At 40.6% G+C, this 16,760-nt stretch overlaps 1 protein-coding gene across 3 annotated transcripts in view; it reads left to right on the top strand.

The window, feature by feature from the left end:
- Positions 1–16,511, top strand: part of IGSF11 (immunoglobulin superfamily member 11) — a 117,831-nt gene extending 101,320 nt beyond the window's left edge. For 2 of the 3 annotated variants that reach the window (XM_029939361.1, XM_029939359.1), the window contains 3 exons: positions 11,383–11,505; positions 12,308–12,458; positions 14,250–16,511. In XM_029939361.1, the coding sequence (XP_029795221.1) occupies positions 11,383–11,505; positions 12,308–12,458; positions 14,250–14,676 (701 nt within the window). In that variant the 3' untranslated portion in view covers positions 14,677–16,511. The remainder of the gene's footprint in view (positions 1–11,382; positions 11,506–12,307; positions 12,459–14,249) is intronic. The other variant, XM_029939360.1, reaches the window with a different exon arrangement.
- The last annotated feature ends 249 nt before the right edge of the window (positions 16,512–16,760 follow it).

The raw sequence follows: 16,760 nt of genomic DNA, 5'->3' as shown, positions 1-16,760 counted from the left end.
GTGGGGCTCGAACTCACAAACTTTGAGATCAAGTTAAGCCAAAATTGGATGCTTAACTGACTAAGCCACCCCGCCACCAAATAACTTAGATTTTAAAAAACACTTTATTAATATATTTGCAGTTGCTTAATATAAACTCAAGATGCATTCTCTGAGAGAAGAATATTTGACACAAGGGAGGGTATTCCTGAGGTCAAATTAGTGACAAGGGCATAATATTTGGTGATTAGAACTTTCCTTGTATGTAGGGGCTAGTTTGAAGGAGCTCCTTCTGGTCACATCTGGGACAGTTTGTACATTAAAATAAATATATAATCCACTGAGTGAAATGGAATGTATTAAGGAAATATGAAGTACTTAGTTTGGTCTGTGCCTCTCAGGTCTGTACAACTGGCCTGTGTTCCAGTAAGTGTCTGGGCCTGGGTCCCAGTTCCCCAGCCCCTGCGTCAGTGGTTCTCAGCTCGGACAGCTTCAGTTGGCAAAGTCTGGAGACATTTTTATTTGGTTGTCACAGCTGCTACTGGCAGCTAGTGAGTAGAGGCTAGGGGTGTTGGTAAACATCCCACAGTGAACAGGAACAGCCCCTGCAATAAAGAACTGTCTGGCCCCAAATGCAAATAAGTCAGTTACATTAATGTATTTCCTAACCTTAAATATTCTTTCATTTCTGGAATAAGGTCTATGTGATTGTGATTATTTAAAAACTTTTTTTTAACGTTTATTTATTTTTGAAAAGCAGAGGGAGAGAGAGAGTGAGCAGGGGATGGGGAGAGAGAGAGAGAGAGGGAGACACTGAATCTGAAGCAGATTCCAGGCTCTGAGTTGTCAGCACAGAGACCAATGTGCAATGTGGGGCTCAGACCCACCAAGTGTGTGATCATGGCCTGAGCTGAAATCAGACACTTAACCGACTGAGCCACCCAGGCATCTCTGATTGTGATTATTTTTAATAAATTGCTCCATTTGGTATGCTAACATGTTAATAGAATTATTTTTGCATTTGCGATCATAAGTGAGAGAATTTTGTATAATTATTATTCTGTTTTCCATTGGCCTGGTTCAATTTTAGTAGCAGATTACATAAGGGTCTCGTAAAACAAGTTAGGCAGTTTTCCCTCTTTTTCTATTCTCTGAAATAGTATGAATAAGATGGGGATTATTTGATAACTTTGTAGAATTTGTCTATAAAAGCTTTGCCCTGCTGTTTTGTTGGTAGACTTTTGACTACTGATTGAATTTTTCTAATGGTGTAAGTTTATTTAGATTTTCTATACCTTCTCTGTATTTCTAGGAAACATCTTTTTTCATCTGACTTTATACATAGTAAATTATTCATAGTACTTCTATATGGAAACAGGAGAGTATATATAAGAGTGCAGATTCTGGAGTCAGGGGATGTGGTTTGGAATCCTGGCTGCAGGGATGACTGGTTATGTGACTTTGTGCCTTAGTTTTCCTACATGTAAAATGGACACAATAATGGTAATTGCCTCACAGGGATGGAATAAAATTAAATGAAAACACATGTAAAACTTTTAGAACATCATTTGGCATGAATAAGCACTTAATAAATACTAGGGTTTATATTATCATTGTCTTATTCTTTTGTGTATTTAAAAACTGTTATATACCCCTTTTCATTATTAATGATTTACGCTTTTCATTTTTTATTTTTGGATCAATCTTGTTAAACCAAGCTTTTGGTTTCATCTGTTCTTTTGCATACTGATATCTTAGTTCTTCATTTATTCATTCAGCAAATGTATGTTGGGTACCTACTCAGTTCTAGACACTGTTCTAGGTCCTGGAGATGCAGCAGAGAACAGAAAAGAAATGTTTCTCCCTTGATAGAACTTACTTTCTAGTGGGTAGAGATTGAATATAACAAATCAGTAAATTGTAGTTTATTCCCAGGTGATACCTTCTGTGGGGACAACATAAATGAGGGTAAAATGGATTTGTTGGGGTGGAAGGAGCTGCAGTGTTGAATAAAGTGCTTAGGGTAAGTGTCGTGGATTGGATAATAGCCTAAGAATGTAAAAATGATGAAGGAACGAGCTATATCAATACAGTGGCTAGAGTGCATTCCAGGCAGAGAGAACAGCCATCCGAAGACCCTGAGGCTGGAGCGTGCCTGGAGTTTTGGATCAGCAGCAAAGGGGTCAGTGTTTTTGGAGTAGAGCAAACAAGGCAGAGGACGCTAAGAGCTATGCCGCCCAGTTTCGGTGCTGGGGTAGAGGCACAGGCACGCCTCACACATACTGTGGTGCTGCTGCAGACCGTCACAATAAAGTGAATAGCATGGTAAAGTTAGTCAAGTGAATTTTTTGGATTCCTGGTGAATTTAAAATTCATGTTTATAATACACTGTAGTCTGTCAAGTGTGCAATAGCATTGTGTCTTTAAAAAATGATGTTATGTGCCTTAATTTAAAAGTACTTTATCCCCCAAAGCTAAGAGTCTACTGTATACACTGTATGTTAGCTAACTTGATGATAAATTATATTTTAAAAATAAGTAACTAAAGTAAAAGTACTTTATTTCTAAGACATACTAACCATCTTCTGAGCTCTCACTGAGTTACACTCTTTTTGCTGGTGGAAGATCTTGGCTCGATGTTGATGGCTGATGACTGGTGAGGGTCTACCGAGGGCAACAGTAGCCTAATGAAATGTATTTCTTAAATAATAAGACTTGAAAGTCAAAATGACTACTCTACCCATAGGCAGCAGAATGAATATTGTGTTAGCAGGCACACAAACAACATTTGCCATGTTGGCCATCTCCATCAGAGCTCTTGGGTGACCAGGCGCATTGTCAGTGAGCTGTGATATTTTGAAAGGAATCTTTTTTTTCTGAGCAGTGGGTCTCAACGGTGGGCTTAAAATATTCAGTAAACCGTGTTGTAAACAGATGTGCTGTCATTCAGCTTTGTTGTTTCATTTATAGAGCACAGGTAGGATAGATATAGCATAATTCCAAAGGGCCCAAGGATTTTCAGAATGGTAAATGAGCACTGGCTTCAGCTTAAAATCACCTGCCGCCTTTGCCCCTAACAAGAAGGTCAGCCTGTCCTTTGAAGCTTTGAAGCCAGGCATTGACTTCTCTCTAGTTATGAAAGTTCTAGATGGCGCCTTCTTCCATGAGAAGGACATTTTGACTACATTGAGAACCTGTTGCTTAGCATGGCCACATTTATTAATTATCCTAGCTAGATCTTCCAGATGACTGCAGTTTCCACATCAGCACTTGCTGCGCCACCTTGCACTTTTACGTTATGGAGATGCTTCTTTCCTTAAACCTCATGAACCAACAACTCCTGCCGGCTTCCAACTTTTCTTCTGCAGCTTCCTCACCTGTCTGGCCTTCATAGAACTGAAGAGAGTTAAGGCCTTGCTCTGGATTGGGCTTTGGCTTAAGGGAATGTTGTGGCTGATTTGATCTTCTATCCAGAGCACTCAGACAGTCTCTGTATCAGCAGTAAAGCTGTTTCGCTTTCTTATGAATCATGTGTTCACTGGAATAGCACTTTTAATTTCCCTTAGGAGTTTTCCCTTTCACTCAGAGCTTGCCTAACTGTTTGGTGCAAGAGGCCTAACTTTTGACCTATCTAAGCTTTCAACATGCCTTCCTCACCCAACATAATCATTTCTAGCTTTTGATTCAGAGAGAGATATAGGACTCTTTCTTTTACTTGAACACTTAGAGGCCACTGAAGGGCTACTACTTAACCTAAGTTCAGTATTGTTGTGTCTCAGGAAATAAGGAGACCTGGGGTCAGGGAGAGAGATGGGAGAATGGCCAATCATTGGAGCATTTGACACACACATAACATTTATTCAGTAAGTTCGCTGTCTTATCTGGGTGCACTTCGTGGCACCCCTAAACAATTACAGTAACATCCAGGATCACCATAACCAATGTAGTAATAATGAAAAAGTTTGAAATATTGTGAGAATTATCAAAATGTGACATAGAGACACAAAGTGAACAGTTGGTCTTGGAGAATGGTGCTGATAGAGTTGTTAAACCCAAGGTTTCCATAGACCATTAATTCATTAAAAAATGCAGTTATCTGTGATGTACAACAAAATGAGTTATGGCTGTATATATAACATGAAACTTGGTTCAAATGTTATATATCTTTGCCAAAATCTTATCTGTTTCATTTATTATTTTATGAGAGAGATGTGTTTAAAAATCACAGGGTAGGATTGTGATTTCTCAATTTGTTCTTGCAATTATGCTAATTTTTTAACCTATCCTCAGCCTCTGTCAATTAGGTGCTTACAGGGTGTTTTCTATCTCACTAAGTTATATGCATTCAAAAAATTTTTAAGTTTGTTTATTTTGAGAGGGTGTGTGGGCAGAGAGAGAAAGAATCTCAAGCAGGCTCTGCACCATTAGCACAGAGCTCGACGCGGGGCTTTAGTTTACAAACTGTGAGATCATGACCTGAGCTGAAATCAGGAGTCGAATGCTTAACTGACTGGGCTATCCAGGTGCCCCAATATGCATTTTTGCCTTATTTTGGTTATTATTAAAATCCCTACAGTAGCTTGCTTTGATTAATTCTTGCTGGTATGTTTCTATTTTACGGTTCATTTACTTTCAGGTTTCCATGTTTTTATGTTTTAGGTGTATTATTGGTAAGTGGCATATGTCTGGGTTTAATTCAGTTTTCAGTCTGCAATCTGAGAGCCTTTGTTCTTTGATTGATTGAATCCATTTACATTAATTGTGATAATGGATGTGGTTAGAATAACTTCTATATATTTTATGTTTTTTATTCACCAATCTTTTTCTTATACCCTTTCTCCATACCTTTGATTGATTATTTCACGGTTGTGGGGGGGTTTCAGTGTTTTTTAATAAATCATGCATTTTTTCCTTCATTGCTACTGAGGAGTCCTTTGCTGTCTTCATCCATTCATAATTTAAACAGTGAAGAGAGGTGATTAACTCTCCTGCCTGCTGCTTGCTTAAGAACTCTGCAGCACTTAGAATGGAGCTCATAGCTGGAGCAGGAGAGGGTCTTAAACATCCCTGGAGTCATGTTGCCAGGACTACATAGGATGCCAGGTTGGCCCAGAGTCCGAATAGACAACACTCCCATTCTTTTACCGCATTTGAAGCCTCAGGAATCTTGATTCTCCTTGAATTGCCGTCACCGATTCCCGTCCCAATGAGTGTTTTCCATAATTCTTTCATGGGAAGTAAAAAAGTTTTCAACTACTTCAGTTGCTGAATAAATTGGTGCTTATTCCTTCTTTTTCAAGCTGTTGTTCTGACAAAAGGCAAAGTTTTCCTCTTTCTTTTTGCCCTCAGACATCAGCCAGTTCCATGAAATGTTCAGTACATCCTCTTGTTTAAAAATTAAATGCTAGCAGTTGTCACTACTGTATTCATTTGTTTATACAGTTCATCCATTTTTAAAATGTGTGTATGTGTGTGTGTGTGTGTGAACACACACTGACACAGTCCTTGTTTGTGCAGCTACTTATGGGGGGTACCTGGGAAGGTAGAGATACAAACATAGAGATATGTCTTTATTCTATGGCTCGCTGTGTAAGGGGGAAGTCAGATCTAGAGAGGTAATTGTAGTACTGCATGTTGAATGCTGTAAAAAAGTTTCCTGTTCACATTTACTCTCCCTGAAGAGTCAAGGAAGAACTCTGTAGGGAAAGAGTTTTCCAAACAGAAAAGGATCTTAAAGGCTGAGTAGAAGTTTTACCAGGTAAAAGGGGATATTATTAATAGAGGGAGCTATGCATGTAAAATCTTCCAAGTGTAAAAGTTTGATGCTCTTAAATGAGAAAAGCTATGAAGCCAACATAAAGATTCATGAGGGTTTGGTGAGAGAGGAGCTTGGAAAGTTCAGCTCCAGATCGTGCAAGGTATCATATAGCATTTAAGGAATTTGGATGTTGGGTTTTTTTAAAAAATTGTTTTTATATTTATTATTGAGACAGAGAGAAACAGAGCATGAGTGGGGGAGGGGCAGAGAGAGAGGGAGACACAGAATCTGAAGCAGGCTCCAGGCTCTGTCAGCACAGAGCCTGATGCAGGGCTCAAACCCACAAACCATGAGATCATGACCTGAGCCGAAGTCAGAGGCTTAACCAACTGAGCCACCCAGGTGCCCCTGGATGTTGTTTTTGAGACTGTGGGTACTTCCAGGCATTTATAGAGCAAGGGAGCATATCCAGATCTGCATTTTATTCTATTTTCTTTCATGTTTGTTTCATTTAGAGAGACAGGGACGTGCACACCCACGAGTGGGGGAGAGGCAGAGAGAAGGAGAGAGAGAATCCCAAGCAGGTTCCATGCTCAGCATTGAGCCCTGTGCAGGGCTGGATCCCATGATGGTTAGACCATGACCTGTGCCAAAATTAAGAACCAGACGCCCAACTGACTGAGACACCCAGGCACCTCAGATCTGCATTTTAGAAACAACTTCGGCAGTCAGGATAGGAAATTGATAGCCTGGTTGTAGGTGGAAGACTTTGAGAATAGCTCCATCAAGAAATGAAGAGGGGGTCTGGGTGACTCCAGTCAGTTAAGCATCCAACTCTTGATTTAATCTCAGGTCATGATCTCACAGTTCTTAGGATTGAGCCCCACATGGGTGCTGTCATGTGCTGTCAGCACAGAGCCTGCTTGGGATTCTCGCTCTCTTTTTTTCTCTACTTCTCCTCACCTCAAAATAAATAAATAAATATTTTAAAAACATAGAGGGCCAGAACTAAGACCCTTGTGATGGGGATGGAGCTGGGATAGAGGGAGAATGGGATTCAAGAGAGACAGAAGACAAAAATCAATAAGGCAGGGGGCTTGGTTACTTGTTGGGACTCAGAGAAGAGTCAGAGTTTACTTAGATTTCTGTCTTAGGCCCAGTGAATGAATAACAACTGTAGTAACTCAGAGAAGCAATACTTGGGGATATTTGCTTAAGGAGGGTAGTGAGTGAGTTAATAGTCCTCTGAGACCTAGGACTGAAAGAATGATAACAGGTAACATTATCAGTATCATTCTCCTTTGAGAATTAAATTTTACTAGTCAACAGAGAGACATATTGATTCAAAAGAATCCACTGATATCCAATTAAAAGCAAGAACACTCAGAGTCAACATGTCTGGGAACTTGGACAGAAGTGTGTAGGAGGGAAGCAGTCACGATCTAACCCATCCTGCTTGTAGCAGTTGCCACGCTGTGTGTGTGTGTGTGTGTGTGTGTGTGTGTGCCCCAGTCTGTTGCTAATGGTGAGTCATTCTTGCATATAAATATTAGTAAGTTTATATACATAGTATATTTTATACAATTGTTGTGTAAGTGGTATTCTGGGAAATAACAAGTTTTAAAAGCAAGAGAAGTCCTTAGCTTGGTAATTTTTTAATGTGTGATTTTATACAATGTTTTAAATACTGGGGGTTCCAAATATTACATTATTCACATATTGCCCAGGAATATTCATCATTGTTTTCCAGTGTTTGAATATTTGCTGTAGACTTCAGTTCTTTGTAAGTACTTCAAAAGCAGAAATGCAAAGAAAAGATGGGAATGTTGGTGTGGAAATACATGGACATGAAATGAGAAATGAATTTAAAATCTGAATTGGCAAAAGGAATATCTATTTCAATCACAAAGCCAAAGCAGAGCAGACACAAAATATTTTCATCAAGTTAAAAAAATGAGCTAATACGAAGCAGCATGTATCCTAATGTATGCCTTGAAGGGACTTTGGATATTCTCTTGATTGGGACAGATTCTTTCTCTGTTCCTTCTCCATCCACACCTTAATTCAACCAACATCGACACAAAAATGAAATAAAATTTTCTCTATTTGGGAAATTTGACATGAAACAAAAATCAAGATTATTAGAAAGAACATATGGTTTTAAAAAAATTTTTTTAAGGGGTGCCTGGGTGGCTCCGTTGGTTAAGTGTCCGACTTTGGCACAGGACATGATCTCACATGACTGCCTGGGAGATGGTGCACTGGCTAAGCACCAGTCAGGGAAACGGTGCTGGGCCTTAGGAGAAAGGATGGACATGGAAACGGACATCTTTGTCCAGCTGCATGGTTTGTGTGGGACCTGGTGTGGCTGTGAACTGACACAGTGGGCTGGGATGTCCTGTGTGCTTTCCAAACTGTGGTTCCACACAGTTGAACTTCACCTATTTGTGAAAGAAAGATCATAAGAATATTTGTTTCCTAAGTTCAGTTCTACAAATTACTTCTGCACCAGAGCAGGCCACATGAAGTGACAGATTGCATTGGGGAGTTAGTCCTTGTCACTTGAGAAAGAGCCCTGTGCGTGTGGCCGGAAGCAGCCTGGTGGGCCCCTGTCTCCTTGCCTTGACTACACAAACAGCCCTGTCCTGCTTCTGGCTAATCCTCTCTTATCGACCTGCCTCCTTCCCGGATTACATTCCGAGTGAGCTCTAGTGTGAGATGTCAGCCTCAGTTAAGGATGCTTTCTTCTATCAGTCTGCTTTTGGTGTCTGTGCTTATGGAGATAAAAGGAAGAACAGTGACTTCACCTCTTAAAAATAACCTTGTAAAGCAAGAATCTTTAAAGTTTACCTCTTTCTACATGCCAGAATGCTGCTTAGAGCAGATGTGAAAAGCTTCCCAAATTATCTCTATGAAAATGTCAACAAAATTACTGGTTTTGTGTGAGCTGATCAAATTCCTAGAATTTCAGGGCTTCAGAAAACAGTACCACAGTGTGTGGAATTATGAGACTAGTTGCCCAGAGATTATGGTTTTCTTGCATTGTGACATCTGGTAACGTATTGAAGATGGAGTTAGGCAGATGGCTTAGTTTCATACTAGCAGCAATGGAACATTGCATTGTCAGGAAGTATCCTATAGCTGCACCATATAGATTACTGTGGTTTAAAATGCCTTACTAGAAAACCAAGTATATGTATGGTGCCTATGCACTTTGGACATGCATCAGGTAGACCTGATTTTATAGATTGCTGCTTTTTCTGGACTGTGGAATCTTGGGCAACTTGCATAGCTTCTCTGAGCTTTTTTGTTGTTGAAAACTAGGGAATACAAAACCTAGGATTTTTTTTTAGTTTTTAAATTTGAATTACAGTATAGTTAACTATCAGTGTTATATATTAGTTTCAGCTGTACAATATGGTGATTCAACAATTTCATACATTACTCAGGGCTCTCGACATGGCAGGTGTACTCCCGCACCCCTTCACCTGTTCCATCCATCCCCCCACCTTCCTCTGGTGACCATCATTTTATTCTCTGCAACAAACTTAGGATTTAGACACTTCAATGGTACACATATAAAACTCTTAGCACAGTGCATGCAGTGCACAGCGGACACTGAAGGAAAGGTATTTACGGAGCACCTTCTTGGGTGCCGGATGATTTCTAAGGATGATGATGCAATTATGAGTAAGACAAAGCCAGCCCCTTCTTTTAATGAGACAAATAGGCAAGACATGACAACAAATGGGGTTAAGTGCCAGCACTAGAGAATGAGTACATGGTGACGAAGAGCACATAGGAGGGGCATTAAATGAAGGCCTGGGAAATCAAGTAGAATACACAGGAGGAGAAAGCAGTTTCCTCCCAGACAGACTCAAGTATTGAGTGAATTTGCTGACGGGCTCTTACACGTTGGTAGCCCTCAGAGTTATTTGTTTGTTTGTGTTTAAGGAAAAGGATATAATACACAAGTGGAAACCAGGTAACCACCAAATACATTGACTTGGTGTGTGTAATGCAGTTCAGATGTCCAGATTCTTCACAAGTAAGGTATCTATATAATGTGGATTTGACTCTTCAAATGTTCCCATTAAAACACAAAAACAAAATCTAAAAAAAGTCCTTTCCTTCGCTTATTTTTTTAGGTTAATTCCAGGAAAGTGCTCAGTAATTAGTTACTTATTAAATGACTTAACCAATAAATGCATGTGTGCCATGGTTAGGTCTGCTTTTGCTGACCTTTCTTCTCTGCTTCTGCCTTTGATCTAGATAGAAATGAGGATTGCCAGCACAAACAAGATAATGTTGAGTTTCATGTAACAGTAGCCCAGGGTAGAGGTAGCTCCAAATGTTGCCCTAGGAGCAACTTTGTGCCAGAAATGTGCCATTGGATGCTTTCTACTTATTCCTAAATTTGCAGTTATTTTGATGGGTTGAGATGAATGGACGTGTTATGTTCTGCCTAAAGGAGACCGTGAAGCCCAGAGCTTAGACAGCCCCCATCTAATTCAAATTCTGTGTGATTAGCTGAGTAACCTTATTACTCACTTAAAGCCTCAGTCTCCTTACCTGTTGGGATTAATAATAATGCCTCATAGGGTCAAGATAGTACATATAAAAGCTTAACCAATGCTTGGCACATAGTAATAACAACTATTAACTTTAGTTTTTATTATTACTATAATTTACAAAGAATAATCAATGCTAATGTTGATGAATTAATAAATGTGAACTACTGAGATATTTCTTGGTGATATCAGTGTGGTGGTCTTGCAAATGCACTGCTCATCTCCTGCTGTGTGGACACAATAGACTGACAGCACAAGGTGCTTCCTCCAGGACCCACCACTGTTCTGCACTCAGACCACGTTCTGCCTGGGCTGCTCCCAGCCAGTAACTGGGCACAGTGGGCCTACAAACAAAGGGCTCTTCCTGTGAGGTGTGGGACTCCTTTAACTGGTGACCTTAGTGCAGGGCCTCCCCGTCAGCCTGATGGAAACTTCCATAACACTGTGCTGTGATCTGAGATGCCCCTTGTTTGGCCCTCCATCCTTCTTTCTCCCCTTCTCAAAGGCCAGACCTGCATTGCAGTCGGAAGCTCCCCCACCTTCTCCAGCTTCCTTTCCACTTTCTTTACCAGAATTTCTTCCACTAAACCTTTGGGTTTTCTTGGTGTCTGCTTTGTGGAGGATCTAGACCTACATAGTTATAATAGCTGTTGGAAGTCACAGTCTACACCCTTGAGCACAGAGTGAATATTTGCTCCATCAAGTATAAAGTGGCATTAATGCAATGAGTTTAACTCCCTCTTTATATTGTTGCATTTCCTCAGAATTAAAATTTGGTGTTACTGATCATAAGTTTTCTAGGATAGGCATGAGCCACTGTTTCCTCAGGGAAGACCACGCACATTTAGTGTTACACATTAAGGTGTAAGATTGCCCTTATTTAGGACAGTCCTTCATAATTCCAGGTCTTTAATGCGATGTGATTTTAGTATTTTCATGAACCAAAAAAAAAAAAAAATCTCTTCAGAAAATGCTATGGTAGCTCTTCAGTGTTTATTTTTATAGTCTTCTGATTTCTTTGGTTTTCTTATCTTTTTCCCCTAACTGCTCACTTGATTATGATATTTGTGACAGACCAGGTCCAGGGGACAGTCACCATCCGGAACATCAGTGCTCTGTCTTCAGGCTTGTACCAGTGTGTGGCTTCTAATGCCATTGGAACCAGTACCTGCCTTTTAGATCTCCAGGTTATTTCACGTAAGTATATAAAATTCTGACATCTGCTGTCTGACTGGAACACCAAGATCTTTGTTAAACCAGAAATGAAGAGTTTGTCTTAATTGTTTTTAGGTGGTTTGAATATTAAGTAGAAATACTTTTTGGGTTTATTCATTATTGATGTATTTTATAAATGTATTAGTATACTTTTCTGCCTCAGCAACTGGACATCTTCTTTACGGCAGAATGTCTTAGAATCAAGTGAGTCACTTGTCTTCAAGTGATTGCATAGTGCTGTAGACATTATAAAAACTTACAACAATCTTATGGCCACAACAAGACCTTTTTATATTTTCTCCTAATCCCTTTACATCTGCTTAACTGTCAGGTGGCCAGGTCACAAATAAGCAGTGCAGAAATGTTGTCTTCAGATGAGAATTCTGGGATATTTGAATTCCAGTTACAAAACGTAGTGATGGGGTTGGGCAGGGGTGATAGCCCGCTGACTGCCTGAGTTCCTTTGGGCGCATCAGGCAGGCGAGCGTCTGTTGCCTGTTCTGCTGTGGGTGTTGCTCTGCCAAAGTGGTAAGTCCTGTGATGTTCATTCATTCAGCAAGTGTTTGTGAGCCGACCGTGCATTAGTTCTAGCCACCGAGGATACAGAACGTCAACTGAGGTTTCACTTTGTATGGATGTAATACTTGAGGCAGTTATGTACACTTCAAGAAGATTCTGTAGTGAACTTTTATGTTTATAAAGGTGCATGAGTATATGCTATTTCTTTTTCTCTCTCTTTATCTCTCTCTTTGTTCTTTAAATCTACCTTAAATATATTTTGCAGCCCAGCCCAGGAGCATTGGACTAATAGCGGGAGCCATTGGCACTGGTGCAGTTATTACCATTTTTTGCATTGCACTAATTTTAGGGGCATTCTTTTACTGGAGAAGCAAAAATAAAGAGGAGGAGGAGGAAGAAATTCCTAATGAAATAAGGTTTGTGTGTCTGATAATTTGTCCTACATGGCCAGTGTCTGTATGTCTATTAATTTCGGAAGCTAAGATTTCTTTGCTAATCCTATAACTGATGGCCAAGACAGTTAACATGACCAAGTAATATTTTCTTGTTTGTTACATCAGTTTTCCTTATGACACTACTCAGGTTTTTTTTTTTTTTAACTCTATGATGAGAGAGGAAGAGGGTGTAACATGTGCCCAACTAGGAAGGCACAGTGAAGAATTCCCTCACCTCCTATATCTCCAAGATAGAAAGGGTTAGGTGGCTGTGACAGTAGAAAAGTTAGTTTGGAAAATGTGTTTGATGGACACCTGGGTGGCTCAGTCCAGACTCTTGATTTCAGCTCAGGTCATGATTTCACAGTTTATGAGATTTAGCCCCATGTCAGGCTCTGAGCTGAGGGACTCTGTCTCTCCCTCTCTCCCTGCCCCTCTCCTGCCTGTGTGCTCTCTCTCTGTCTCTCAAAATAAGTAAACATGAGAAAAAAAAGAAAATGTGTTTGACATTGGCATTTTTAATACAAGCTTGAAGGAGCATCACAAGAGTATACCTGTACATGTGTACAGTTAGGCCAAAGCACTGTAAACGGCTTGGTGTGAGAGACAGTTCAGTCAACGATATGAACAACTTTAGAAAACAATGTGAAAACCATCTTTAAAGAAGGGTGACTCCTGGCATAGTGTGGGGACGTGGCATTTTGAACCCAGTCTCACACTGCACCCCATTGTATCCTTCCTTGTAGAAAATGCTTTAATGACGCTGGTCTACTTACTGTGACGAACACAGCCCTTCAGGACCCGACCCCCCTGCGTCCCCAGTCCTCTCTCACCACTTCCATGATCACTGGTGTTCCAGTCTGTTCTGTATTCTCTCACACCTCAGAGTCTTTGCTCAAGCCTCTACCCTCTTCCTGGACCAAACTCCTTCCCTTTTCATCCATCTCTCTGGTAAATTCTTTGGTCTGATTCAAGACTAGTCAAGCATCACCTCCTCACAGATGTTTACTTTAGTCCCTCATCCAGCATTTCAGACTTGAAGGTGTTCTTGCATTGAATGTCACTCCCATTTTGCCATAGGCTTCTGGGGTATAGGAGCCGTGTATTTTTTTCATGAAACATCTAGTAGAATGCCTGGTACTCAATAAATGTTAAATTAATTAGTTAACATCTTAAGGTAAGTTAGTAACTTCTCTTAGCCTCTTTCAGTTCTTAGGGGTTTGGATTGTATGCGGGGCTAGTTCATCCCAGCGTCAGATCACTGAGGAAAATCACTTATCGGCATACCACAATGATTCTCAAACTCCAAAGTGCAATAAAATCAGGCCAACTCTAACCGTTTTTTGAAACTCCCCACACCCATAGCTTGGTTTCCTAGCAGTTTTATAGCAACAAGCTCAGTGGATTTCCTCATGGGCTATTTTGCATTTAGAGCAAAACCAAATTTGTACACATGCAGATGCACACACACATATACACACACTTTTCCCAGCTATACTGGAAAGTATAATCTTTAAGAGATTTGATATTACCTTTCTACCCTTGGAGATTGAGAAACCTCAAATTTTTCCTGAGGATTGTCTCAAAGGGAATAAATGGCAAAGCCGAAGCCACCAGGACGAAAGTGTTTGCTTTCGTGATAGTGTGGTTTGTCCTGAGAATTTGTATTTCACAGACATACTGGCCTTAACATAAGAAGAAAGAGTCCTGGGCAGGAGGGGGGTTAAAACTCAAGTAAATGCTAACGACAACTTTATTTTTGTTCCTCTTCAGGGAGGATGATCTTCCACCTAAATGTTCTTCTGCCAAAGCATTTCACACCGAGATATCCTCCTCAGAGAACAACACATTGACCTCTTCCAATACGTACAACAGTCGATACTGGAGCAACAATCCAAAAGTTCACAGAAACGCAGAGTCATTCACCCACTTCAGTGACTTGCTCCACTCAGGCAATGCCAGTATCCCGTCCATCTATGCTAATGGGAACCACCTGGTCCCAGCTCCACATAAGACTCTAGTAGTGACAGCCAGCAGAGGGTCACCCCCGCAGGTTGTGTCCAGGAGCAATGGCTCGGTCAGCAGGAAACCTCGGCCTCAACACCCACACTCATATACCGTCAGCCAAGCGACGCTGGAGCGAATTGGTGCTATCCCTGTCATGGTGCCAGCCCAGAGTCGGGCCGGGTCCCTGGTATAGGACCTGAGTGGACAAAGTATTCAGGGAAGAATCAGTGGAATGCTTCATGCAGGGGGGAGGGTGGGGTGAGCAAGTGCTGGGGACGAAACACTTTTCTTTGTAAGGATTAATAAAAAGCTCGGAGGAAAAGGCAATGCCATTACCTGGCCAGTGAGTTTTGTGGAATGAACTGGAATTCTCCATCTTGAAGACTTGTTTCCCCACCATAGATCTCCTAGGATTCTATCCAGAAAACCTGGGTCTCAAAGATGTGCCAAGCCAAGGAAAAAGATATAAGAGCTGAATAGCACTTACAACCCAACTGCAGTCCAGATGGGCTTGTCCTTTAGTTCATGCCTAACTGAATAATTTTTCAAGAGATTAAAGTGCCAGGTGAAGTTTAAATGATGAAATTATTTTAAAAAGATAGTTGTCTTTAGAAAAAATAATGAGCAACCCTGAGATCATCACCGTTCCTCTTTATCTAGAGGGCTTAATGCCATGAATGGTTAATGCTGGTCCCACCAGGGCTGGCTCTTATATCACAGAATAAAAAGTTTTTACACAACATTCAGCAAGAAAAGGGGGGAAAAACAAAAGAAACTTCTCTGAGAAGTCCCTTCATATTTATTTATTTGTCCCTTCCTGAACCATGAATTTCATATTTGGAATATTGCTATACTGACAGATTCTTGCCTGTCTGTTTTTCTAGGGTCTGTTCCAGGTCCATGACAGTTGCTGTTCATTATTAACTGGAAAAGTATTTTTTTAAAAGAAAACTATTTTTTTTAAAGACTTGAGAGGCATAGGGCTAGGAGAGAAAAGACTACTGTTAATAGCACGTTCCGTGACCAGGTTTGTTGAGAGCTTCAGGAGGCCCCTCACAGGGAGAGGGAGCTGGGCTGTGTCTGGCAGGCTCCGGGCGGGGCTGGCCAGGGCTCCCTGCGCTCACACCGGCTTACTCTTAATGAGGGCAGCGCCTGATGCCTTGTGCACCGAGGTGGAGAACTTTCTCCTTGTTTGACAAGTCGAGGTTAGTAGGTCGTTACAGGGAGGTCAGGAGTTTTCTGCTGTTGTTTTCAAAGTAATTATTTTTGCAAAAGAGGTAAGATTGAGACAAAAGGGATGCCTTCAGGTATGCCCTTGGGAGGGTCCGCCCTGTATTTGTCACAGCTCAGGGTTGTAGTTTTGCCCGAATGCGTTTTTACACCACTGTAAAGAGACTCCTTGTGTGATTAATGACCTGGCTTGGCTGGCCTTGGAGTTCACCAGATAATTTACGGACTCCCCACTGGTTTTCGCTGTGGATCTGGGCATACTTGTGTCGGGGACTATCTTGCCTTAATCACACTTTAAGCAACACAGAAATGATTTCTTCCCCAGAACCGTTCTCTGAATTATTTATGAGGCCGATCTCGTGGTTCCGTAAGAGCATCATTTTTTCCCCAATGTTGTCTCTCACTCCCTCTTTGCACTATGCCTTTTGCCCTCTTCTCCTGCAAGCATAGTCGTCATAGGGAGTGGCTTCCTGATTTTCAGACCTATTTGGATAAATGGAAACCTGCAGCTGCTGCGTTCACTGTTTTCTGGGAGGGCTACACTCAGAACCTAACCACTGCAGCCATTTCTATATTGATGGAATGCTGAATTTACATTAGCATTACTTATTTTCTCCATGTGATGGTTCTTGGCTTTGTAAAAATTTAAATAAATGAATGTCTATACTTTTTATAAAGCAGAGTGAAAATACCATGAAAGAAAAGGTACTATCAGATGTTGTTTAGAAAGCATTTATCTTGCATTTCTTTATTCTTTCTAATTATCTAAAATTCAATAAAAGTTTATTCATATAAAAATATGTTGTCATTAATTATCACACATTAATGAATATATGATCTTATATGTAGTGTTCTTTATAAAAATTTTCCATTTTGTCCAGTAGTGTTCATAATAATTTTAATGAGCATTTAGCACTCTAGACATTACTTTACTCCTTAGAAATTTTAATCCAGTTCTCCCATGTATGACCAAAAGCACAATGCCCCTTTTCATACATGGCACTATTTTCCTGTTTCCCAATCTGAGGTTCATGAAGACAAGGTCCA

The sequence above is a fragment of the Suricata suricatta genome, chromosome 5, assembly GCF_006229205.1.
Source record: "Suricata suricatta isolate VVHF042 chromosome 5, meerkat_22Aug2017_6uvM2_HiC, whole genome shotgun sequence".
NCBI classification, from domain to species: Eukaryota; Metazoa; Chordata; class Mammalia; order Carnivora; family Herpestidae; genus Suricata; species Suricata suricatta.
Note: the sequence above shows the minus strand (reverse complement) of the source record. Positions and strands in the feature narration are given on the sequence as shown.